The 26,628-nt window shown below is 37.5% G+C and overlaps 3 protein-coding genes across 5 annotated transcripts in view; 2 read left to right on the plus strand and 1 right to left on the minus strand.

The window, feature by feature from the left end:
• The window catches only part of LOC113039639 (voltage-dependent R-type calcium channel subunit alpha-1E-like), a 109,613-nt gene extending 107,058 nt beyond the window's left edge, over nt 1–2,555 (plus strand). For both annotated transcript variants that reach the window (XM_026197614.1, XM_026197607.1), the window contains one exon: nt 1,079–2,555. In XM_026197614.1, coding sequence (XP_026053399.1) covers nt 1,079–1,633 — 555 coding nt within the window. In that variant the 3' untranslated portion in view covers nt 1,634–2,555. The remainder of the gene's footprint in view (nt 1–1,078) is intronic.
• A 1,814-nt stretch (nt 2,556–4,369) lies between these two features.
• LOC113039650 (DNA-directed RNA polymerase II subunit RPB4-like) lies at nt 4,370–7,725 on the plus strand. 2 transcript variants are annotated; one of them, XM_026197628.1, is made up of 5 exons: nt 4,370–4,424; nt 4,515–4,574; nt 5,270–5,450; nt 7,220–7,315; nt 7,515–7,725. In XM_026197628.1, exons 1-5 carry the CDS (start codon nt 4,385–4,387, stop codon nt 7,591–7,593), a joined length of 456 nt encoding a protein of 151 aa, XP_026053413.1. In that variant the 5' UTR covers nt 4,370–4,384; the 3' UTR covers nt 7,594–7,725. The 2 variants fall into 2 exon arrangements, with proteins under 2 accessions (XP_026053413.1, XP_026053422.1); XM_026197637.1 differs by having other exon boundaries at nt 4,378–4,574.
• A 343-nt stretch (nt 7,726–8,068) lies between these two features.
• On the minus strand, nt 8,069–14,887 carry LOC113039659 (NLR family CARD domain-containing protein 3). The gene is made up of 6 exons (XM_026197650.1): nt 14,698–14,887; nt 12,039–14,047; nt 11,616–11,789; nt 11,087–11,260; nt 10,398–10,444; nt 8,069–10,302 (listed from the first exon to the last, which is right to left on the minus strand). Exons 2-6 carry the CDS (start codon nt 14,045–14,047, stop codon nt 9,779–9,781), a joined length of 2,928 nt encoding a protein of 975 aa, XP_026053435.1. The 5' UTR covers nt 14,698–14,887; the 3' UTR covers nt 8,069–9,778.
• Nucleotides 14,888–26,628: the final 11,741 nt, after the last annotated feature.

The raw sequence follows: 26,628 nt of genomic DNA on the forward strand, positions 1-26,628 counted from the left end.
CTTTCACATGATCTCTCGCAGCTTCACCATATCTTAGATCAGTGTTTCTTAAACCTGACCCCTAACCAGCACACCTTTAGTATTTCTCCCTCATAGGCCACACACAGAGTTGAATCAGGTGTGTTAAATGAGGGAGACACACAAAATATGCAGCGGTTGGGGGTCTCCAGGACAGGTTTGAGAACCACTGTCTGAGATGTCCACGTGAAGGACCTTGTTATACCTTGATGAATTGTTATACCTTGGTGTATTAACCGAACTAGTAAAAAAAAACCTCTGCACTCAATTGGATAGACCTACAACCAATCAGAGCAACGCAGTAAGAGACGTATGTTGAGCGACGCATAGTTGTCAACAGAGTTCAACTGCACGCACGCACGCTGGAACTGGAAGAAGTAGGAAAGTGATGAGTGTAAACGATCTTTGCCGCTGTTGTAAAAGGAATTTAATAACCCGCGGAGTACTTACAAGCATGAATAACATTTTTGAGAGAAACACAAAATGTGCATGTATATACGAACAAGATCTCTGTCTAGGATTAGATCTCGACAATAATGAAAATAAATATTATTGCGTTTGTCGGCCCTGTCTCAACTTTATTACACGGTTGCAACACGACTTGACTAACTTAAAAACAATGGAAAGACGACGAAAGAGTGCTCAAGTGCTCTTTGATGACGTGGGTGGTTACGTAACCGAAGATAGCCTGTCCATCATCGATTAAAGCCCGCCCTGGCAATTTGATTGGCTCAGCCTTCTGGGAGCCGAGCATAATTACACCTCAATGGATCGAGTCCAGACCGAACTTCCCGTCCAAAAAATGTTGTGGGCGGGGTTCAGGCTGGCACCCATGCTACTAGAAACTAGGGTGTGGACGAGTCTCAACTTTTATAAAGAATGTCTCTTTAGCTTTAAAACTTTAGTCTTTGTAACTTTAGGGTCTTATCTTTGCACGAACAGCTTGTAACACTACAAAGAGTAAGGACAACTTGAAATTGCATTTTATGACAGCTTTAAGTTTAAATATGACATTAATTGGATTGTCGTCCTAAATACTTGAAATCTGATTTCTCTGCAGGGTAACAGCTCAGAAAGCCCTGTTCCCTCCACCTCAGAGTCCAGCACCCCGAGTGGCAAGCGTCGCCTGTCCCAGACCTCCACCTGCTCACGGCCTCACATCTCTTACTCACCCCTAGTGTGCCACACGCAACCTTCATCACACGCTGATGATGACGACGATGATGATGCAACCGTCCAGCAGATGATAGCGTGCTGTAGTACTGCATTATGGGACGACGGTGCTGAAGATCAGGAAGCGAGACAGCAGGAAAGTACCCATTTTGAAGTGGATGAATATCTGGGTTCGTCCGCACGCCGCTATCCTTCCGAGTCCTTCCTCGCCCTACAAGAGGAAGAGCACAGCCCTGATTCTGCCGCTCCTATGGAAACTCTTACCTTTGAGGCAGCGGTGGCCACCAGCCTTGGCCGCGCCAACACGGTCAGCGCCTCGATGCGCACGAGGTCACGAAAAGGCTGGCAGGTGCCCAACGGACACTTCCGGAAGAGACTGGCACAGAGCGTATCTCTCGCTGGCGGTGAAGTCCTCAGTGATGCAGATGATGACAAATACTAGATCAGTCAGTAGAACAGAGACATAACAGGACAAATGTAGATTTCAAGGAGTACACTGAGTCAGATGCTGAACTTCACTATATTCAAGAGGTGTTTTATAGATATACAAATTAGATGTTCAATGAAATGAGCAAGTGAAAGACTTTATTATTTTAATTTCTCATCAGATAGTGAGTTTGGAAAGCAGCTCATACATTCGAGGCCCAATTCAGGTATTAATTGCTCTATTTCCAGTTGGGGATAGTGAGATGATGGCTTAAAGTGCTCAATCTTTTTTTTTCTCTCTCTCTCAGTTTCTTAAGTTTCATGTATTTTTCTACCAATATACCATTTGTTTCTAATTCATCTCTGCCACATTATTGAAATTCACTAATAATGCAGATACTTTATTTGAAGTCCAATTTCTAAACTGATTAGGTCATTGTAACTGAATGCAACTTGACTTCCCTTGTTTCCGCTTATAAAACTATTTAAAGTACTAAATTTAACTAAGGAACCAGTCAAAAACAACTTTTCTATGTTTCCATAAACTACTGCTAAAACTGAAAAGAAGAATGTGATAAGTGGGGCGGGGCCGAGAGCCGTGGGAACGGAGCGAGGCCGGCGGAGTGATTTGGAAATGAGCGACTCCTGCGCCACTCGTCACAAAGAAAAAAAGATTTTACAGCTGAGGCTTTAATTATTAAATGTTTAAATTTAGTTTAGATGAATGTCTTGTAAAGGGGTTTACAAACGTAAATTCTGACAAAGGTATCACAATCAAACTCGATGTCACAATCAATTCAGGAAGTGTTTTTAAAAATTATGTAATTTCATCTTTCTTTCAAAGGCTACTTGGAATTTGGATTTTTGTTACTGAATTTGAATGGATAAACATCCTGATAACTTTGTTTAAATGAATAAAATATTGTCTTTTTACCCTGGTTTAGTTTTCTGCTGTTTTTGTTTCTTGGTAAAAACAAAGATAGATTAAAGGTTCTATGTAAATTTTTAAAAAATTATTTTAATCAAAATTAAAAGTATAATGCAAAAATGGCCCATTGACTTAAATGTTATATTTAATAAATGTGGAATGATGCATTGATGTGGATACATGCAATCAATAAAATTAATAATGATACGATGTAATGATGGAGTGTGAAAATAAAAATAAAAATATAATGCCAGGTGCAAAAATCTAGCAGATGTCAAAGTGTTGATCCAAGGTTCAAAACCCAATGCACTGACAGTGAGAATACAGAGGGAATACCGGAGCTCCTGCTGACTGTACAGCATTTAACTCATGCTACCAATAACACACTGGATCCGATCGCTTAACAAGTGGTATTTAATAGCATGGCATCACACAGCTATTTTTTTCACCTTGCCAACCCAGAGCTGTACGAGAAATGCAAGGCAATAGAACTGATGTAGATGCAGAGCTGTCACACCTAATTGACTGATTTTCAACATTTATAGAGGTTTGTCTGTGACTTTATTGCCGTCTGAATCCAGAGTGCTTGTGTTTTCTCACACCTACCATGTACCTACTGTTTTCTGACAAAGAACAAGGTCATGTGGTAGTTCAATTGCAGTCCTAAACCACATCTTTGAATTAATAAGAAGAAATCGATTAAAAATTCAATGTTTTGATCACTGTTGAACACCGTACAAGAACTGTTGCACTTCGCTGTAATTTGCATGCATATTTATTACAAAATAATAGTAATCATAATAAAATACTGAAATGCTGGAAAGTTTTTACAAGAACAATATTTTATAACTGCTCCACCACAGTGAATGGGAGCTGTTAAAAACAACAAGAATAAAGAGAAGACAATAACATAAACATTTGAAATATGCCATTATTATGGCAGCAACAGGTATGCAATACAGTTTTTTAATACAATGTATTAAATGTTATAGGCCTACAATTATAAAAATATAAACCAAACAGCTTTATGTGTACCTTATGGAAATAAGAGGTTACATTAAATGCTAATTTTCACATTTTAAATGACATCCATCATTTTGAGAGATACAATGCAAGACCATTTCAACTAAAGCATGTCTATTTTCCCATTTTTAATTAAAATTAAAATTTCCCAAGTTAAATTATCAAATAAACAGGACATTATAAAATTATGAATTGAAATCTCTGATAGCTGCTAATATTGTTATATTCTTATTCAGTTATATTCTTTAAGAATGATTGGATTTTATCATTGATCTTTAAAACCATTTATGTTATCTGCAAACAGCCTGTAGTGTGATCAAAAGCAAAAACTGTTTATGAGCAATTTATTGTACATATTAAATGTGGATAATAATTCATATGTACTTTTATTTTTAAGGTGGCTATATTTTAAATTAAAAATATTTCTTTTTAAATTTCAGTTTAAAAGTACTTTATTTGCATGATTGTATTTACATTCAGTTTTGCAAAAACATTTGATGCAAAAAAAATGTAGTGACAAGACACTGACAGAAACAAAAAACAGTAAAAACTAAAAATGTGCTTAAAAATGAATGAATAAATAAATACATTTAATCATAAAAAGAAGAAACTCTAGTTTATTACACAAATCTGGTTCCTGTTCACATGTCAACAAATCAAATATGGTTTTCTACCATAGACTATAAATATTTGTTTTATACAGTCTATGATAAATACAAGTAAATTTAAACTGTGGAGATGTTCAACAGTGCACTAGGTGACGCTGTGCGTCAATCCTCTCGTACTTTTTCGCTTTGGCGCGTGACCGGAAGTAGAATGTGTTTCATACAAAGCGGCACAGCAGACAGTGCGCGGGGTAGTTATGTGACTGTATGTAGTAAATATTGAAGGTTAACTCATATTCACTGACTGTACGTTGACTATATTTATGTTATGATGGCGGCAGGAGGAACAGGGCATGTGGGAGATGTGGAGGAGGACGCGTCTCAGCTCTTGTTTCCTAAAGGTGAGAAGATTAAGTTACAAACATCGCGTCTCAATCTGTGTCCCTGTCACACATTCACCGCTTCTTACAAAATGCTATTTTATTACCTTGTTGTTGATTTTCCCAAATGCATTTTTTTTGTCTTCAATAATTATTTTATATAACGTTACTGGAGTTATCCTAGTAGCCTATTATTAATTTTTTTTATTAAATACAAAATTTGCTCCCAGTGCGGGTTAAATTGACTTCACAACTCTGAATGCATTGTTTTAATTATTGACAAATTATGGAATAAAATAAAGTTAGAAATGAAGAATTAAAAAGAATAAAGAAAAAACTGACTGCAGTTGACCGTACAGACAGTTCAGTCATTGCTGTTTCTTTTGTAATGGTCAAATTATTTTAAAGGACAAAATATATTTCAGAATATACAGCAATGTTAACCTTCTGTAAAAAATAAAATATAAAATAAAAAAGAATCTAATAAGAATACGGTTAATGATTAGTGATACTGTTAAACAAATCCCCTTCCTATTACTGTGATGATTCTGACTCTCTATCACTAAACCTGACAGATGACCTTATTACCTCACGTTTTGACTTGTCAAGTCGCGTGTTGCTGGATTTCCTGATCGGTTAGTCTTGTCCAGTGTTTTGTTCTCGTAACACAGAGATGTGTTCATTTCAGAAGTTGATCGATCTTTGATTTGTCTCAGAGTTTGAGAACGCAGAGACCCTGCTGAACTCGGAGGTGCACATGTTACTGGAGCATCGCAAGCAGCAGAACGAGAGCGCGGAGGACGAGCAGGAGCTGTCCGAGGTCTTCATGAAGACCCTCAACTACACGGCCAGATTCAGCCGCTTCAAGAACCGAGAGACCATCGCCAGCGTGCGCAGGTCAGCACTATCTGATCGTGTCTCTTCATGACCGCAGACTGTAGATCATGCTCTACATGCTCTCAGTGCAGTGATGTAAAAACAGTCTCAACTACAGCTGTATGATACTGGGGAGAAAAATTGATGTGTATGTATGTGTGTGTGCATATTTATGTGGTTTTGTATGATGATGTGTGTATGACCGTATGAAAGGGGTTCATGAGGACACTTCCTGTGTCCCTGTAATTCTAAAGGCTTAAATAACACAGGCATACTAAAGATTTTTTTTCTTTTTTTATACATATCTAAGTATGGTGTTGTGGTAGAGATCGTCTAATGCAGTTCGTACAGTTTGAATGTTATTTTTAAAAGGATGAACAAAATATATTTAGTGGTAAACAATTGCTTAAGTAAAATGTAAAAAGTACATCACAATTATAAGCAGTAGACAACAGCAGAGAAGCACTTACCGGCTTATTAGACACTTATTTTTACTTTTTCTCCATATTTTGAAAAAAATAAAATCACTATTATAAAATATCAAATCATCAAGAAATCAGATTTTGTCAGAAATGTACACTGTTTTTGTGTTTTTTTTTTATGAATAAGAATAGGTAAAGCTGCAGTAGGTAACTTTTGTAAAAATATATTTTTTACATATTTGTTAAACCTGTCATTATGTCCTGACAGTAGAATATGAGACAGATAATCTGTGAATAAATCAAGCTCCTCTGGCTCCTCCCAGTGTCCTATTGCCATTTGCAGAAACTCCATCGCTCCCGGTAAAAAACAACCAATCAGAGCCGCGGTCCGTAACTTTGTTTGTGTTCAAAATGTAGAAAAATGTATATAATAAGCGAGTACACCATGAATCCATTTTCCAAACCATGTTTTTGGCTTGTCCTGAATCACTAGGGTGCACCTATAATAAGTGTTTATATTCGGACTATTTTAGATTGCTTCGGGGGCACCGCGGCGGAGTAACCCAGTACCTTTGTGATTCTTCATAGACATAAACAGAGAGAAGTAGTTCCGGCTACGATGTTCTTCCGCAAGACGCAAGCAGTTCTGTTTATTAACGGCTAGAGCGTCAAAAGTTACCAACTGCAGCTTTAAGTAAAATGTAAAAAGTACATCACAATTATAACCAGTAGACCGCAGCAGAGAAGCACTTACCGGCTTATTAGACACTTATTTTTTACTTATATTTTGAAAAAATAAAATCACTATTATAAAATATAGAATCATCAAGAAATCAGATTTTGGCATTATGTTTTTTTGTTAAGTAAGAATAGTTAAACAGTTCTTCAGTTTGCTACTAAATCACACAATCACTGAAGTCATTCAGTTTCATATGATAGAAAAATAATGGTACATTTAATAAGAGTGGAAAATATAAATTTTCTGTATATGAAATTACACTTTGTACCTGTTACTGTAAAAGTACATTTTGTATGCATCTTTACTGTCAAATCTGTATAAACAATAAACAAAAGATAACAATCAATAGTAATTTTATGAATAAATGATCTTTATTTTGAATACCCTCTACACCACCCCCATAAAATCTATTTATATTATTTTTAATGGTTTCAGAAAATCTTAATTCCAAAAACTAACTCTGATTTCCAAATAATAAAAACACTTTCTATAACCATTCAGAGTTAAAATCTCTTTCCTTTTGCCAAAATCCCACTGTTGCTGACCAATTCAATGCCTAGTTTCTTTTTTTTCCTTTTTTGTGTAAATATGATTATTCAAATGAATGCTAACCGTGGCTATGTTTCCAGTTTACTTCTGCAGAAGAAGCTTCATAAGTTTGAGTTGGCAAGTTTAGCCAATCTGTGTCCCGAGGCTGCGGAGGAGGCCAAAGCCCTCATCCCCAGGTGAGCATCACACACAAACACAGAGAAACCAGTCTGACACTCATCTAAACACGGGTTACTGTGACCTTAACAGCTTGTGATCTCCTCTGACAGCTCAACACATGGATGTTTTATGAGACTGTTGAACTGGAAATTACAATCAGCTGTTTTTGATGTTTATGTTATTCTTTTATTGTATTGTTTGTTTTCTCTTTATTAGTTTGGAAGGCCGGTTTGAGGACGATGAGTTACAGCAAATCCTGGACGATATTCAGACGAAGCGCAGTTTCCAGTACTGAACCTCATAATGAAGATTCACTTTGGCTCTTTAGGACTTTTTTTCTCTTTAGTTTAGCATCGTTAAATCTTGCCACAATTGTTCCGTAATGTGATGTTGTTTTGAAAAAATAAACTGTTTTTGATAAAACTGACAGTGTGTCTCAGTGTCATGCAGCTGCAGCCCAAAATGCAGCCAATATTTACATAATAGAATTGCAATTCTGAATCAGAGAAGAATTAATAAAATGCATATTTACATATTTGAAGTCACCATACACCATTATGTATTTAACTATTACAAATATATCACAGAACAGGTTCCCGTAGCACACCGATCATAAATCATAAGTGAGAAAAAGCAATTAAAATATTAATTCAGATATTGACTTTTACATGAGAATTGTTATGATCCAAACCCAAAGCATTATCTGAAAGTATTTATTTTATTTTTTTATTTTATTTTTATTATTTTAAGGTATGTATGTATGTATCATAGTGTTTTATTATATTTCTGTAGTCTATATATGAATAGGCTAAATGTGAATACACAGTTAATCTAAATGAATTGAAGAAATGAACAAATGGACTACAAACTGACAACAAACACCACAGGATACAGGAAGTGACATAAAAGTCCAAGACGACAAATAGAACATGCAACAAAAACAAGAAATAGTTGATTTGTGAGGAGGGAAATCAAAAAGGTCTCTTCAGTATACATGTAACCGATGTATAAAATAATGTTAAGTGAAATGAAAAAGTCCAAGGCTTCTTGCACTGCTGCAGTAATTTGCTCTTGTCATTTATAAAATAACTGTGATTCACAAATACTTGCAAAGGATATTACATGAAGTTGTTGAAGATACTGTGATTTCAGTGCCCTGTATTTGCGATATCACAGAATAAAGTGCTGCAGAAAAAGCTAGGTGCCATCCAAAAGTTCCAGCTGTACATATGTCTGAAAATGCCTGAAGACATTAAGCTGAGATTTAAAGTGGCCTGTAAAGATGAAAGATGACGCTTTTCATTCGCTAGGTTGTACACGTGTTATATCTGCGCCGCTGCGCATGTGCACAGAGTCCTCCCATGTGTGTGTAAATTATGGCGGCCACTAATTACTAATTACACTTACGAAGAGCTCCGTGAATTGCAGTGTGAAACTGCGATAGGACACCACCATTAGAAAAATTCAATTTGTGAATTTTTCTCCACTGCTAGATATCCCATAGTCAACTGTAAATGGAATTATTGGAAAGTGAAAGCATTTAGGAACAGCAGCAGCTCGGCCGTAAAGCAGAAGACTATGTAAAATCAAATTGCAGGTCAAAAATTACTTGCTGAAATCATAGCTGAAGAGCTCCAAACTTCAACTGGCAACTAACTAACCACCTAAGCAACTAACTCAGTGCAGTGGAAACCTGTTCTGTGGAGTGACAAATCTAATTTCTCTGTTTAGTAGTCTGATGGGCAAGTCTGGGTTTGGCAGATGCTAGGAAAACATCTACTGCCTGACTTCATTGTGCTGGCTGTAAAGTTTGGTGGAGGAGAGATAATGGTATAGGGGTGTTTTTCAAGGGATGGGCTAGGCCAAAACCTATTGAATACTCAAGACGTATCACTCATAGTTTTGAATGGGGAAAAAATGCAATGTTCAATATGGCCGCTCTATAGAAGGATGCCCGGCCTTCTGGGTAAAAAAGCCAATTGCTAATCGGTAAAGTCACTGCAGCTGTCATTAAAAGTCTTGGTTGCTATAGAAACAGAGACCTGGGCTCAGGACTGCACATGTGCATTGGCTGGTCTGGCCTGAAAAATACTTCCAGTATACCCTTACTTCCAGTGAAATTAAATCTTAATGCTTCAGGATACCAAAACATGTTGGACAATGCTATACATTAAATTTTTTGGGAAACTGTTTGGGGAAGGCTCTTTTCTATTCCAGTATTACATGTGCCCCAGTGCACAAAGCTGTTTCTCCTTGGATAAAGATGTTCACGTAGTCGAGACCTAGACTTTAGCCAAAGAGTTTGAGCGGGAGACATGTATTAATGTCTTTTAATCTTATTTTTTTTGTTGCATACAAGATAACAATAAAAGCGAAACAAACAAACAAACAAACAAAATGTCCCAAGTCCAAGTCAACCTGAGTCCAAGTTCATTCATATTTGCAGTCCAAATCCAAGTATCCCAATCCTGTTGTTCATTCTAGCACAGAGAAACTGGGGAACCATAGTAAACCCCAAACCCAGCATAGAGGGGTTCAGTAAATGTGGTGTTGAATGTGTGTATGTGTGTGAGTGTGTGTGTGTCAGAGACACTATAGAAGGAGAGAGAACCAGCAGACCAGTCCAGATAGACACCTACTCGATTAGAGGATGAAGGGGTTGATATATCAGTGCTGTCATTATTGTGACAGACAGTGAGTCTGTTATAAAAACTGCTCAGATTCCAGGACTTTTGATTGAAACCAAACCTGCAGTCACTTCCACCTTTCCTGATGATATCTTTGTATGTCATTGATATTTCTGTCCCCCTCCCACTCCATTCAGCCTCCCAGTAACAGCGTCCAGTCAGACTCTCTGCACACAGAACCTGAGGATGGTGCTCAAATCTCTCTGGATGATGAGGATATGACTCCTGCTCTTCCACATATGATACCTTTTTGTTCCCCTCAGACAGGATCAGATGAGAGTTTGCAGTGTTTGGATCTAGAGTGAGACTACAGGCATCTGAACAAACAAAGAACGAGATGAAAAGAGAGCAACATTTATAAAAACAAAATAAAACAATTCTTATATTAGTTTGTGTTTGTGTATAAACCTACATTTTTGTAGTCCTGCTGTAATCCTGAAATCTCCTCCATAATCCACACTAGAAAAACACAGATAAACAAACCTCTGTCAACTGTCATATATTGCTAATACACTTACATACTTGTAATCAAAAAGGTTTACTCCATGTTTTTTTCAGAAAGCAGTTTTTGATACATGAGTTTGTCATGACCATTGATCATATTGTTCTCTGTTACATCTGTATGCAGTTTTGTGAGCAGTTTTCTAGGCACCTCATGTTTGATCTCTGCTCAGAACAGCCATTGTCAATCACATGAGATCACCCATTTAAATGCACTTTAAAAATACAGAATCAAGTCAATAATTAAAACTGAATCAGATCTCATTGTGAATCAAAAATGAATGGTGAATCAAATCAATTTACTGTCACTTAAAAGCATTGTCTATTATGTGGTTACTTGTTTTTTGTAGGATTTACTAAACCACAGAAGTGAGCTGCTATTGATGACATATACTTTGCATATTTGCTCTTTATGTGTCATTTTTGTAGTGAATCAAGTCCATGAATAAAACTTTTTTTTTCATCATGAGTTACTAGATATAGCTGTAAACATCTCCTGCTCCTGAGGAACTCATATAAAGTATACAAATATACTTGGATTCAAACCCAGAAATATAAAGGTGCTAACATGAAGATTAAAAATATATATAAAATACATACTTGAGTATCTGCAGTGAGCAGTTTGCGTCATTCAGTTTTTGGTTGAGCAGCTGGGCTCCTGATTGTCCTGGGTGATTGTAGCTCAGATCAAGCTCTCTTAGGTGTGAGGGGTTTGAATTCAGAGCTGAAGACAAATAACCACAGCCTTCCTCTGTCACCATACATCCAGACAACCTACAGACAGATGGACACATATCCACACGTGTTATCTAAAAGAGGACATTCAACAGACTTTAGTTTTTATACTAAGCTAATTTTAAACACTATAACCATACCTGACTGAAAAACGTTCTCTTTCCCAATAACTTTTCAGAAACAGCTTAATCCATCATCTCCAATTCTAATGTAAGTTTTTCAAAGAGTTTTGAATGCTTGTACACATATTTTGAATCAGTAACAGAATATCCTGAATTCATGGCATAAAAAAGTGGTTCCACATGCATAAGATTTTTCTGGACATTCCTTGCTTTGTCTTATTTATTTACAGCCATAACAAACATAGATCAGTTAAGTACCTCCTCATAAATACCTCAATATTTCCAGCAGACAGTTTGGATTCTTTAGTCCATCAGAGAGAAGCTTCACTCCTGAATCCCGTAGGTCATTATTAGTCAGGTCCAGCTCTTTCAGGACAGAATTTGAGGATTGTAGAGCTGATGATAAACTCTCACAACACTGATCAGTAAAATAACAGCCAGCAAGTCTATACAACAAAGAACAAATAATGCAGATATCCAGTTAGTCGCAATTTTAAGGGGGCATATGTCTCAATTACTTTTATGTATATGTCCATCCAGGATATACTGAATTTAGAGTGGTGGTATGGTACAGCATTCACTTAATTATGTTATTTATTTCTGACACCTTGCTGACTATTAGTTTTTAATATTTCATTCTTTTTAGATGTCATCAATAGCAAATAATACTTTAATTCGCAACATAATATACTCACAGAGCTTTTCTGCAGTTGATCACAGCTGGTATAAGTCTTCTTCTGCCCTCATCTGATGTGTTGTATCTCTTCAGATCCAACTCATCTAGCCCATCTTCTGACATCTGAAGCATGTAGGCGATTGTTGAGCAGTGAGCAGGAGAGAGCTTCTTCTCTGAGTGTTTGTCTGATTTCACAAATGCCTGAATCTCACTGGACAGAGTCTGATCTTTAACTTCCAGCAGACAGAGGAACAGGTTGATCGATCTTTCAGTGGAGAGTCCATGTCCATCTTTGATCTTCTCTTTAATGTATTGTGAGGTTCTCCTAATGCTCTCTGAGCTGTTGTCTGTGTGTATCAACAGATTCTGTAAGAGTCTCTGATTAGACTCCAGTGATATACCCAGCAGGAACCGCAAGAACAGATCCAGGTGTCCATTTTCACTCTCAATGGCTTTATCTATTGCTCCTTGATGCAGATTATGCATTGAATCAAAAACTTTAAGGGTTTCTGTTGTACTGCGTAAATAGCAGTAAAACACATGAAAAGCAGCAAGAAACTCCTGAATGCTCAGATGAATGAAGCTGTAGACTTTCCTCTTATGAATCACTGATTCCTCTTTAAATATCTCAGTACAAATCCCAGAATACACTGAGGCATCAGTGACATCTATACCACTCTCTCTCAGATCTTTCTCATAGAACATCACATTGCCCTTCATCAGCTGTTTGAAAGCCACTTCAGCAAGTTTCGCAATCATTTCTCTGTTGGACTGTGGAAGTTTCTCTTGATCTCTCTCTTCATACTTCTGGTTCCTCATGTTGATCTGAATCAGCAGGAAGTGGATGTACATTTCAGTCAGAGTTTGAGGGATTTCTGCACTCAGATCTTCTTTCAGGAGCTTCTGAAGCACAGTGGATGAGATCCAGCAGAAGACAGGTATATGACACATGATGTGGAGGCTTCTTGCTCTTCTGATGTGTGATATGATTGCATTGGCTTGATGCTGGTCACTGATTCTCTTCCTGAAATATTCCTCCTTTTGAGGCTCATTGAATCCCTGAATTTCTGTCAGACGGTTGATGTATTTAGAGGGGATCTGACTGGCTGCTGCTGGTCTGGTTGTGATCCAGATGTGTGCAGAGGGAAGCAGCTCTCCTTTAATGAGGTTTAACATCAACACATCCACTGATGAAATCTCAGTAGCATCAGAAACTTTCTGAGCATCTGAAAACTTCAGTGTGATTCTGCTTTCATCCAGACCATCAAAGATGAACACAATTTTACATTCCTCATAAATCTGTGAGTTCAGATCTTGAAGTTCAGGATGAAAGTCCAGTAGAAGTCTGTGAAGACTATACTTATGATCCTGAATCAAGTTCATTTCTCGAAATGAAAGCACAAACATTAAATCAACATCCTGATTGGAGTTTCCCTCTGCCCAGTCCAGAATGAACTTCTGCACAGAGACAGTTTTTCCGATTCCAGCAATTCCTTTAGTAAGAACTAGTCTGATTTTGTCTTTCTCACATTCTGGTTTAGGTGAGGCTTTAAAGATGTCATTGCAGTGGATTCCAGTGTCTTGTGAATGTTGTGTTCTGCCTGTTTTCTCTATCTGTAAAACCTCATGTTCTTCATTCACCCCTTCTCCCTCTCCTTCTATGATGTAGAGCTGAGTGTAGATCCTGTTCAGGAGGGTTTCATTCTCCTGGATTTTAATTCCCTCAAACAAACTTTCATACTTGTTCCTCAAGCTGTTTTTGTGCTTTTCTTTGGTTCTTTTTTTCAGGTCTCCAGTCTCCTCCTGCAGGGCTCCCTGTGTGTAGCAGACTTTGTGCATCTGAAGATCAGGATGTGTTCTGGATCCTTGTCGGCACTGAGGACAGTCAAAGTCTTCTAGTCTCAACTGATCCCAGACAAAACTAATGCATTGTCTGCAGAAACTGTGTCCACAGGTGATAGAGACCGGATCTCTTAGAACCTGCTCACAAGCTCCACATCTGGACTGATCCTGGATCGGATCATCCATCTTTTCACAAAAGAAAACAGTTTATAATGGCACATTAAAACTTTACCAAGTGTAAGAAACAGTATAAGTATTATCAGTAAAATATTATATTTCAGTTTTCAGCATTATGTAATTATTTGGTAACAGTAGGGTTTGAGCTGGATTTCTTTAAGGGGAAGTGGCAACCCTGTTCAGCAGGTTAAACATTATACCTGTCAGTGATCCAATCATGTATAGAATTTGTTTTGACTGAAAATGATATCAGCCATAACAGACAGTGTTAACAACAGCAATCCGATAACTTTAAGTCATTCTGTTGAACTTGTAAAGTGTTTGGGTTGCATAAGAGGTAGAGTGTGGACTTCATTGGGAAATAATATTCTTCCCTTACAATAGAGATTAAATATAATAACTGCTTCAACTGAGTCAAGTCAATTAAGTCAAATAGAATTAATAGTTTAGAGATCTTGGCAGGATGTAAAATCTAGTATGTATTTTATAGAATTGCTTGAAAGCAGAAGTCCTAACAGGGTCATGTGAAACCAACTTTATCGCAATCAGAAACCAATCTTATTTACATGCAAGACCAGATTTACAACTTGGAATTCTCCGTTTAATTGTCTCCTACGAAATGATTTGTATATACCTTCCGTGTTTTATGAATGACTTACTGTGATCAGAGTATCCCGCTCGTCAGTCCTGCTATTTTCGACTCCTTCCTGGTTAATGAAAAGCAGTAATGTTTTTACTTTCAGTTTCTCTTTCACTTGGTTACTCAAATGTTTTGGAAACAGATCATATGTTTTGGAGTAAACATGCCAGTTTAATTCAAATTCTTACTATTTTCGTCTTCTTTACATACATGCCATAGTATCAAATATTTTTAGTACATATGTATCAGTTAATTAAAAACATGCTGACACATATGTTTTTTTTTTTTCATTTAATTTATATGACCTATAATTCTTTTTCATTAGAATTACAATTCTATAATTCCATTTCATTTACATTTTAATGTATGTGAAACACACACACACACTTTTATATTTTTTATATTCTCAAAAAAAAGAAATAAATTACTTTATTTGTTTCAATTTAGGTTTCCATGGTGACACAAGTGCCCACCAGGATAGAAAAATGTGTACACACACACACACACACACACACATAAAACAAATATATATAAATCATACAAATAGGGCACATTGAACAGTACTAATGTTTATTATGAAGGAATTGAAATCAAATTCAGTTAGAATAATACAAAAATATAGGGTTACTGTTACTGATCAAATGTAATCCATGCTTGCACTAAATCAGGATACAGGATTCAGCCAAGAGAAGTGAGTGATTATACATTATATATTTTTCTTTTGTTGATTGATTCATATTAATAACAGCAGCAGGTATATGACTGCTGTAAATTTAAAATCCTCTTTCAGGTGTGAGGGGTTTAAAACCTTGTTAACATTTTGGGTGTTCTTCTTACATATCCTTCTCACTCAATAGCCGGTGAAGCATGTAAACCCTGGTGAGAGCCACAATGTATATCAGGATCAGGGATGAACCTAGGTTCTAAAGCAGCCCCTACTCAAACCTGTGCACCTCATTAGATTTAAAGGGAAACATCATTTGGTACATGATCCTTTTTATCTAGTATAAATTAGCTTTGCTCCTATTAAATGGGATCTCCTGTACTTGTCAAACATATATATCATCCTCCTAGAGATAATCCTGTTTAAAATTATTCACCTGCGAATTTACCACCTCTGCCTCTCTAAAATCTTCCAAAAAACATGTTATGAATTTTAGGAATGAAAAAAATAATATTGATCCTCAATTGCTCTGTAGTTATATTGTGCAGATTGTTAAAACTAAGCTCTTTCTTCTATTTTTGATGTTGTTGTATCTTTGATATAATGAGTTGTTTCTTTCACTAGGTCATCCCCTAGGTATACCAATGAATTGTGGGCACTCAAAGTCACAGGAAGGAACATTTAGCACCTTTACAAAAGCAGCAGGGTGTATATATATATATATATATATATATATATATATATATATATATATATATATATATATCAACATAAGAAGTCGTGACCATGAGAAAAGGATGTTGTTCCCTCATAACATCTCAAGGCCACGACATAAGGATGACGTTTACCTCGACAAAATGATCTCATGGCCACGACATAATATGATGTTACCACGAGTTAATACGATGTTCCCACAAATTAATATCTCATGGCCACGATATATTATCACATTCCCACGAGTTATTATGTCATGGCCACGACAAAACTAAGTAAACCAAACAAGTCATCTTATCCTGACGTTCTTGGTGCAGACTGCTTGTAGATCAGGATGTGTACTTTATCTCTTTCCTCACTGAGGACAATTAAAGTCTTTGGCTAGACTTGAATGATCCCAGTAACAGCTAATGCATTGTCTGCAGTAATTGTGCCAACAGGTTATAGAGATTAGATCTCTCAGAACCTGCCCAAATACTTCACATCTGGACTTCATTTGGATCTGATGATCCCTCTCACAACTGCTGATCCACAATAGAAAAACGTCTAAGGTTACGTATGTAACCCTGGTTCCTCGAAGGAACGAGACACTGCGTCAACTGACGCTTTGGGGAACACCTCCAGCATGACCTCTCTGAATAACGTGTGTAATCAGTCCAATGGAAGGGCAAGATGTCGTAGGTGGGTGATGTCAGAGACCAGGAAGCATAAAAGTACGAGCTGCTAAGCCGGCAGTCAGCCTTAAAGGATGAAGCAAGCGCCAGCCAGAGATGTTGGAAGTGTGGCACAGCGACGGAGCGTCTCATTCCTTCGAGGAAACAGGGTTACATACATAACCTTAGACGTTCCTCTTCAGGAACTCAAGCTGTGTCGACTGACGCTTTGGGGAACGAGAATGCCCACGCCGCCAGACTTTCAAATCTCTGCCTAGTCTCGAAGAGCACAGCTAATGTAAGAGAAGGAGCCTGACAGTAATCGGGGACAACCCTCCCAATGGCCAAACTTCAGAAGGAGTGAGTCTTGATCCCCAGGAGAGTGGAGATCAGAGGACTTGAGGCTTAGGATAGCATCCTAATCACCACTTAGCATAATCTTCTTCTGGCCGGAGGCCTCAGCCTCAGCGCACCATGGAGGAAACATATAACCAGAAGGTTTCTGCCCACTGACTGGACACTGAGAGGGGTGTGGTAAGCCACCCTGAGTCCACGTAGACCTTCAGGGTGGAGTGGGTCAACCCTGCGGAAAGCCTGCAGGAACTCCAGCACTGTACCAACCGGGCAGTTAACTGGGTTGAGCTGGCAGTCTCCGCACCAAGAAGTGAAAAGCTTCCACTTCAAGGCATACAGTTTCCTCATTGAGAGAGCTCTGGTTTGGAGTACGGTCTCAACAACCTCAGTTGAGAGACCGAAAGCTAAGAGTTGTGCCTCCTCAGAGATCACACCTTCTAAGATCTATGCGGGGGCGCACCCTCCGCCTGCGATAGGATATCTCTCCTGACAGGAACCTCCCATGGAGTGCCGTCAAAAAGAGAAATCAGGCCCAGGAACCATACCTGGCCCGGCCAGAACGGGGCTACTAACAGCAGCCGGACTCCGTCCCGGCGCAATCTCTCCAGGACTCCCAGGAGCAGAGCAATCGGGGGGAAATGTACAGATGAGGCCTCAGCCACGTCTGTACCATGGCATCCAGCCCCAGTGGAGCTGGATGAGTCAGAGGAAGCCAGAGGGGACAGTGCGATGTCTCTCGAGTCTCATACAGATCTACCCGAGTCTGGCCACTCATGACCTGGGATGCATCTGTTGCTAGCATTACGCGGTGACAAGGAGCTCCCAGCACCGGGCCCTGAGACAAGAACCAAGGTTTTCTCCACATGTCTAAGGCACATAGGCATCGCCGTGTGATCTTTAGCAGGTGAAGTGGGTTTCCCCTCAGGGAGAATCAATTGGTCTTGAGCCACCACTGTAGGGATCTCATGTACAGCAGGCCAATAGTATTCACATTGGACACAACTGCCATCAGACCCAGCAATCTCCGGGCTGCTTGACAGTGAGTGACCAGCCTTCTCTCATTCTCAGACTGCAGTGAGGATAGACTCGATCTGAGCAGGTGACATACATTCCTGCATCGTGGTTGATGAAAACACATGTAAATAGAAAAAGCATTGGCAAATAAAGAAAACATCTTCATCAGTTTGACAGCACATGTCACATTGAACACAATCAAATACAAGAACACACTGCAAATGCTCACAACACAACCAAATACAGAAACACAAGTAAAGACCACAACGGGAAGACCCCAACAAAACGAAAATCAACTTTTTTTATTTTATTTTATTTTTTTTATTATTTTTTTATTGATTACCATTTGTATTACCACAGTTGTACAAATACCATGGTTAAACTATGGTTAGTGTAGTAAATCCATGGTTAATTTGTCGTTACTATGGTTTAACTATAATAACTATTTTTTAGTTTTTATTTATTTTTCATATAAAAAAGTATTTCATTATGAATTAATGTTAATAGTACAACAATATGGTTAATTTTGTAAGAGAAGTTGGGGCTTAGTTAGCCAGCTCACATGCTTTAACATTTACAGTAATTGTGTATTTCATAAGCATAGTTAGGCTTATAATAAAAAAAAAAAAGACAAAGGAATTGTATGATCAGGATGTTAAAATGAACAAAAATCTCACCTTTCAGAGCAAACATTAATAAATTTTGGGGGAAAGTCGTGGCCTAATGGTTAGTTTAACTCCTAACTCTAGGGTTGTGGGTTTGAGTCTTGGGCCGGCAATAACACAACTTAGGTGCCCTTGAGCAAGGCACTGAACCCCCAACTGCTCCCCAGGCAGCCACAGCATAAATGGCTTCCCACTGCTCCGGGTGTGTGTTCACTGCTGTGTGTGTGCACTTTGGATGGGTTAAATGTCACCATACTTGGCTGAATGTCACTTTTACTTCACTTCAATATATCCCAACCACGATCATCGTTTTGTGGTTCCCTTGAATATTTCTGATGTAGTCTGTGCCTATTTGCATTGCGTTTATTTATTTGGTTGTCTTGTGACCATTTGCAGTGCGTGTGTAGTCAAATTTATGAAGATGTTTTCTTAATTTGCTGTGTTTTTTTTTTTCTATTTGCAGCGCATTGCTCTCTCATAGTTTTGGCTGTTCATTTACATCCACGAAACTCAAAGTGCAAGTTATTTTTGTGACTGACACTATACTGCATATGCATTGAACTAAAATTTGCTGTTATGACACTGTATGAAATAGTAAACCTTGAAACTTCTGCAAATAACTTAGATAGACTTTAAAAAGTCATTGCACTTTAAAAAAGCATTAATAAAACCTATAAATAAATAAGCAAGTAAGCTTTTACCTTAAGTATCTATAAAACGTTTAAAAAGTATAATTTTATGTTTATCTGCTAACCTCCAGGGCATCTGAGATGTAGGTGACTTTATTTATTCAGTAGAACACAAACCAAGTTTTTTAGTTCAAACCTTTGCAGTCTATCAGTTTTATAATTTAAGTAGATGAGAATCAGGGCTTAAAAAAAAAAAAAAACCTTACACATACAAAACCAAATTAAACCCTGCGGCTCATGACGATACACATAACGATTGGAAGAAACAGAACAGTATTTATATAGATTTTTTGTTGTTTTTTTTACTGATTCAAACTGTTAGAATTCTCCTGAGTGCTCTTGTTGTGCGTATTCTCAGCCACCTATCTCTCAAGTGTACCATTGACATATGTGAAGCCAAACAGCGCAGAGAGGATCAGCACCACCGAACTGACAGCACGGCGCAAACTAATCTCACCTGCTCGGTGCTGATCAGTTTCAACAGCTGACAAGATTCTGATCTCTGCTGAACAGCAGAAAGACCCGTCTTTATTGTGCTGCAGGAAAGGGCGGTAACTGTTACGGACATTGAAGGTAAATCAGTGGGATATTTTTGGGACAGTGATGAAGAGAATGTGGACTCCAGCAAGGTCGGATAGTTTAAGTTGGGATACGGTTTACCAGCTCGTAGTACCAAAATGTTTACGCAACCAGTTTTTAAGCATAGCTCATGATAATGTTGCTGGCCATTTGTGAACTACTAAAACATATTATCGAATCTTACGTTATTTTTTCTGGCCTGGTATTAAATCTGATGTGGTGCAGTATTGTCGTTCGTGTCACGTGTGCCAGGTTTTAGGAAAGCCTAATCAAATCATCCGTCCTGAACCTCTTCAACCTATTCCTGTTTTGGGAGAGCCTTTTGCTTGGATAATCTTGGATTGTGTTGGGCCGTTACTGCGAACTAGATCTGGGATCTGGATAGCGACTACTCGCTATCCAGAGGCGGTACCGTTACGCTCCTTAAAAGCGAAAGCTGTTATGAAAGCTCTGTTTACGTTTTTCTCTACTTTTGGTTTTCCTAAAGTGATCCAAACGGACCAGGGAACTAAATTCATGTCTTGACTGTTTAAACAGGTATTGTCTCAACTGAAGATTACGCATGTTACATCTAGCCCGTACCGACCTGAGATGCAGGGAGCGCTCGAAAGGTTTCATCAAACTCAAGTCCATGTTGAGTAAATACTGTGTCGAGTCAGGAAAGGATTGGGAAGGGCTGCCTTTACTTATGTTTGCTGTCCGTGAGACCATTCAGGAGTCACAGGGGTTTAGGGCCGGCAGAACTGTTTTTTGGGCACACGGTGAGGGGCCCACTCAAGATGCTGAAAGAGAAGAGTTCGAGTTTTATTGCCAGTTCAGGGTGCTGCACTGCAAGCTCAATTCTCTGACATGAATTACGTTATTCGAACTCCTGAGCGATGGAGAAAATCCTGTGTGTGTCACGTGAATATGCTGAAGTTGTATGTTGGTCGTGAGGAAGATGAGGAGACAAAAAGCTCCGTTATCATTCCTGTAGCTTCGGCTGTGTCTGTTTCTGACAGCGATGTTGACGAAGATGGGTTGAGCCTGGATACCCTAGTCTCGGGTGACAAACTGAATAACTCTTTGGTCCTGGAGAATTTAAATTCTCATCTGGTACATTTATCTGACCCTCAGCGAAATTATATCATTAAGATAATTAATTCTTCTTTGGGACTGTTTTCAGATATCCCTACTCGTACTCAAGTTTTGGAACACGATATTGATGTAGGTGACCATTCACCCATTAAGCAAAGTGCTCACAGAGTGAACCCCGTTAAACGTAAAATCATGGAAGCTGAGGTAAAGTATCTTGTTGAAAATGGTCTCGCAGTACCGAGTTCTAGCGCCTGGAGTTCACCGTGTTTATTGGTTCCTACCTTTCAGCGCTTGATGAATAAAGTGCTAAAGGGCTTCATAGCTGTAAGGCTTACTTGGATGACATTGTGATTTATTCGAATACCTGGAATGAACACCTGAAAACTTTGAGTATTGTGTTTGATCGCTTGCTAAAGTAATCTCTTACACTTAATTTAGTTAAGTGCAAGTTCGGTAAGGCGACTGTTACCTACCTGGGGAAACGGGTGGGACAGGGTCAAGTATGACCTGTCGCCCTAAAAGTGCAAGCTATTGTGGAGTTTGCAGTGCCCCGTACGAAACGTGACCTCAGAAGATTTTTGGGCATGACTGGTTATTATCTGGGTTTTTGTAAAAACTTCTCAGATGTTGTGTTGCCTTTGACCAATATGCTTCGTGTTTAGAAAAATTTTGAAGGGACTGCTAAGTGTCAAACTGCCTTTGATTCTGTTACAACGCTTCTGTGTAGCGCTCCAGTCTTGGTTGCTCCAAGGTATGAATGTTCCTTCAAAATGAATGTTGAAGCGAGTGCAGGATGATGAGAATGGAGTTGAGCATCCTGTTGGGTACTAATCCAAAAAGTTCTTGAAACACCAACTAAATTATAGCACTATTGAGAAGGAGACATTAGCCTTATTAATGGCGTTGCAACACTTTGAGGTGTACATTGGTTCTAGTTCCCTTCCGGTGATCGTATTTACTGATCATAACCCAGTAGTCTTCCTATCATGCGCTGGTCACTTTTTGTCCAGGATTTTTACTTGGAAATTCCTTATAAAAAAGGCAAAGACAATGTACTTGCTGATGCCCTTTCACGGTCGTTCAATTCTGAGTAAATCTACTAGAAGCAGATTCTTTGTGTCCGGGGGTGTTACGAACTGAGTTTCTTGTAGTGTCGTGGTGTGTGTGTGTGTGTGTGTGTGTGTGTGTATTTCTCCTCCCTCTTACTCTCTCTTGTTTTGGCTGTCTTGTTTGGGTTCTGTTTTGTGTTAGGGAAGTAAAATGTATTTTACTTTTGTTATTTGAGGTTAGTTATTACTCTTTTCCTTTCTAGATTTGTTTTGTTTGGCCTTTGGGACACCCTGGAGAGAGGCTCTTTGTTTCACTTGTTGGTTTTTAATAAATCTAATTACTTATTCTGATTAACATCATGTACCTGTTTGATTATTGACCGGAGTGATTCGTTCTTGGGATTCCATCACCACAACCCAGTCTTATTATGCCCTATTAAGAGGTTTTCCTACTACCCCTAGGCGCGGGGCATTAATTTTATATTAATTGTATATTATAAGCAAATACAATTTTACAGTGTAAATTACAAGCTTTCTGTGTAAAATGTGGTTTTCTTTCAGTCGGTGCCAAACTGTTAATCTATGATTTAAATTATAATTAAAGCTATTGCTCTGCTAGGAATTGTTCAGAAACAAACACATTCAATGATTTCTATTTGTTGATTAAAATTAAGATAAAAAAAAAAAAAACTGTTCCAGTCAAAAATTTTAATACCTGTTTATTTATTATTACTATTTCCATATTTCAAAATCTTCAAACTGTGTCATATAATTGTGACACACAAATGGGAAATAAATAGTGGTCAAAATTGTGCACAAAGTAATAAATAAAATATATTTCAGACTCTTTGACCTTTCTCTTGTTGCTGACAGATTTTGTCCATTAGATGTCACTGTTGATCTTTCTCTTGAACAACATGCCATCTGACTGCATTTTGGGTGGTCTAAAAAAGTAATGAATTTCATAAAATAATATATATATATTATTATAAAAAAATAAAAAACAGTAAAAGAAATGAACTATTTAAATTTCTTAATAATCTGATGCAATAAAGTAGATACATACACACATACACACACACACACGCACACACACACACACACACACACACACACGCATATATATATATATATATATATATATATATATATATATGTATATATATATATGCACCCAAATTCATAATACGTAGCAATGTTACTGAATTAATGCTGTTGAATTATATTCAGAGTTTGATATTTTGAGTTTTAATAGGGTATTATGCCTTTTTTTTTTTTTTTTTTTTTTTTTTTTTGATTGCTTTATAGTATTGTTTATTTATGTGTATGTTAATGTTTAATTCGGTCACACTTAATTTTAAGGTCCAATTCTTGATATTAACAAACCATTAACTATGACTTTTGCCTCAATAAACTCCTAATTTGCTGTTTATTAGATAATTTAAAGCATTTGTTAAGTTTGGGTATTGGGTAGTTTTGTAGAATATGGTCATGCAGAATATCTGCTTTAAAAGTACTAATGAACAGCCAATATGGTAATAATAGACATGCTAACAACAATTAGTTAAGAGTGAAAATTGATCCCTTTACTAAAGTGTTACCATAAATTCCCTTCATACAAACCTCCACACTGATCAGACTTGTAACACTGCTATTCGTTCTTTCAAATCCTGATCTCATGCTTTCATTTGGTTTAATCACCAGAACGCAACAGTATAACTGTATAGTCTCAACAAAGCAATTAAAACACTGTAATGTGGATACATTGCTGCACTTATCATTCCTCCAGTGGGTCCCTGAAGAACGTCACTACAAGAAGTGATAATAACATGAAACATACAAACAGAATAATGTGACATGTTTGCATAACATAGCCCATTAATATCTCACATGAGACATTAGTATGTTGTTTTTTATGCTTATCTCCATTTTAATGACTTGAGAGTTTGGAAAGATGCTGCTTCATTTTGTTCCATATTTAATTGTTTCCTTTTCTTTCTGCAAAGGAAAAGCAGAATAAAAGACAAATAGTAAAGATAATAACAAATAGAATGAAGTAGTTGATGAATAGGAGCATTGTTTGTTATGAAGAATACAATTTTAATAATAAACTGTTTATCATGTACTAAAGTGAGCATTAGAGAAAAAACTATAAAAACTGGAAGAATATAATAATATAAAAAATGAATAAAAAATGAATGTCTTGAACACAACAATGCAAGTCAAGCAAACATCTGAGTTTCAGGATGGATATCATCCTATAGACCATACAGTATACAGTATAAGCTCATGTCATGAAATTGTGTTCTTTGATGTGGAATCAGTAGCAGAGACCTTTGGAGAGGCAGGTGCTCAAAGTATAAAAGGGGCACATGGAACAAGGCTTTAAATAGCGCGGTTCAAAATGGCAATACAGCAATATATTGTGATGCATTCCTTGCCGATTTCCATATTGATATGGATGATTATGTATTGATACGGCAGCAAATGCTGTGATGCAGTTTTGAAAAAGAAAAAGAAAAAGATTAGAAGAGACAATTTTAAGTTTAAAAGTAAAAAAAGAAAAATTATTTCCACCTAATAATAACTCTGGGATTAGAAACTGAAATGTCTTAAATTGTCCCAACCTGATGGCTATATCTTCTCTGTTCAACAGAATAATTAAGAACAGCTGTTATAGTAAAAACTATAGAAAACGCTTGTGCCTCTACATTTTCCTCTTTCTCACCAGCCTCTGCTTACCTGCTCTTTCTGTCACATGTGCATCTACATTTGCCTCTTTTTCTTCCTCTATCTCCTTCTCCTCATCTGATCTATTACTTTCCAGTCTCTGTCCATCTAGGAACAAGGCACAATCTACTATTTCATTATCAATCTATTATTTTAACCATCACTACTATTCTTGCACCTAATCAATAAGTCCACCTTAAATATTGATACAAAACAATAAACAACTGAGTCATGCAATGAAAGCACTGTATAACTTATATAGTCTTATGTTTTATTTATTTTCCTTTTTATTCAAAACAATTCCAAACATGCTTAATATATCAGGAAATATCTCGATTCTCAAACGTGTAAGTAAACGCGTTTTGCACCTTTATAGATTGTTATTTGATCAATAAATGGAAAGGTAGAGTAATCTATTAACTACACAGAAAACCCCGACTTTTTACTTAAGTGCCATATCATGCCATAAAATATTTTTAATACGACTGAATTTGCATTTAATGTAAGTTTTAATAACAATATTGTAAGTTACTTATTTTAACACTTTCATTTTACAGAAAGTAAAGAACATTTACATTATCAAATAACATTTTCATTCAGTCTAGCCAGAGTTCAGGCACTCTCAAAAACTCCCATTAAAATCACTGAAGCACTTTATATTACATTATGCACATCAGGATTTTTTTTTTCGTTTTTTTCTCTCTCTCTCTCTCTCTCTGAAGAAAGAATTCGCTAAATAATTCAGTCAGCGAGCAAGTGAACAAAAACACCGCGTTTCATGATGACGCTTCTGCACGTCTCCGATTGGCCATGCATTCGCGCAACAGAACCGTTGATTGGTTATCATGAAGCGTTGTACGAACGTCTCTGGCTCAGCGCCAGCCAAAAATGCGCGTGCGGCGTGACGAATCGTCCCGGTCGGATGAGGAGGTCATCGTCGACAGGTCAAAGGTCATCATCTTATTGACGGCTAAATTATTATTCAAAATTTTACTAATATTTAGATTGGGTATGAGCAGGCATTCACAAAAGGAAACGTTATGACAAAAAAAAAATAGAGGAAATTTTGCTTTGACAAAAGGGCACTTTGGGCACCAAAGGGCAAAGGGGCAGGTGCTCAAGCACCCAACGAACAAACAAACAAAAAAATTTAAAACAGTGTGACCCTTTGGATCAGCTGCTGCAGTAGGCCCGCCCCCAAACTCTCGCTATTGGCTGTGCGGATGTATCCAATTAATTAACAAGCAGTTGCCATGCTTTGGACGAACAATTTAAGGCCCTGAGCCTTCCACAGTGGATGTTTATTTTCCACTTTTATTATTGACTGCTATCAGGATGTGAAGAGACTTTCAACCAGTTTAACAAAAGATGTCTCTGGAAAAAATCTCCTACCCCACCTTTAAATGAAGCAGCTCATTATTAGGACCACAGGGCAGCCTTACTCAAGACCATTTATGTTTAAGAGATTTCAACAGAAGTAGTCTAAATGAAAGAACTCTAAATCACTGTTACAGTTAATTCAAATTCTATTGATGGCAGGTACAGTATCCAATAACATCAAAAATCTGATAACTTACATGTATTCATTTTGCAGGTGCTTTCATCCAAACCATCGCTCAATGCAGTTTAGAAACAGATTTTAATTAGTGTGTGTGTATCCACTGGGAATCAGTCCCACAACCTTGGTGTTAATCTCAACCAGGTGAGCTACAGGGAGACAAGCGTCATGTGAGCTGTCTTTACTCCAAATGGTTTCATTGCT

The sequence above is a fragment of the Carassius auratus genome, chromosome 2 (assembly GCF_003368295.1).
Source record: "Carassius auratus strain Wakin chromosome 2, ASM336829v1, whole genome shotgun sequence".
NCBI classification, from domain to species: Eukaryota; Metazoa; Chordata; class Actinopteri; order Cypriniformes; family Cyprinidae; genus Carassius; species Carassius auratus.

Coding starts and splice junctions, on each gene's coding strand:
- LOC113039659 (XM_026197650.1), bottom strand. CDS start 14,047: ATGGATGATCCGATCCAGGATCAGTCCAGATGTGGAGCTTGTGAGCAG. Junction 11,790..12,038: donor ATCAACTGCAGAAAAGCTCT/GTGAGTATATTA, acceptor TTTGTTGTATAG/ACTTGCTGGCTGTTATTTTA. Junction 10,445..11,086: donor TGCTCACTGCAGATACTCAA/GTATGTATTTTA, acceptor GTGTTTTTCTAG/TGTGGATTATGGAGGAGATT.
- LOC113039650 (XM_026197628.1), top strand. CDS start 4,385: ATGTGTTTCATACAAAGCGGCACAGCAGACAGTGCGCGGG. Junction 4,425..4,514: donor CACAGCAGACAGTGCGCGGG/GTAGTTATGTGA, acceptor TGATGGCGGCAG/GAGGAACAGGGCATGTGGGA. Junction 5,451..7,219: donor ACCATCGCCAGCGTGCGCAG/GTCAGCACTATC, acceptor CTATGTTTCCAG/TTTACTTCTGCAGAAGAAGC.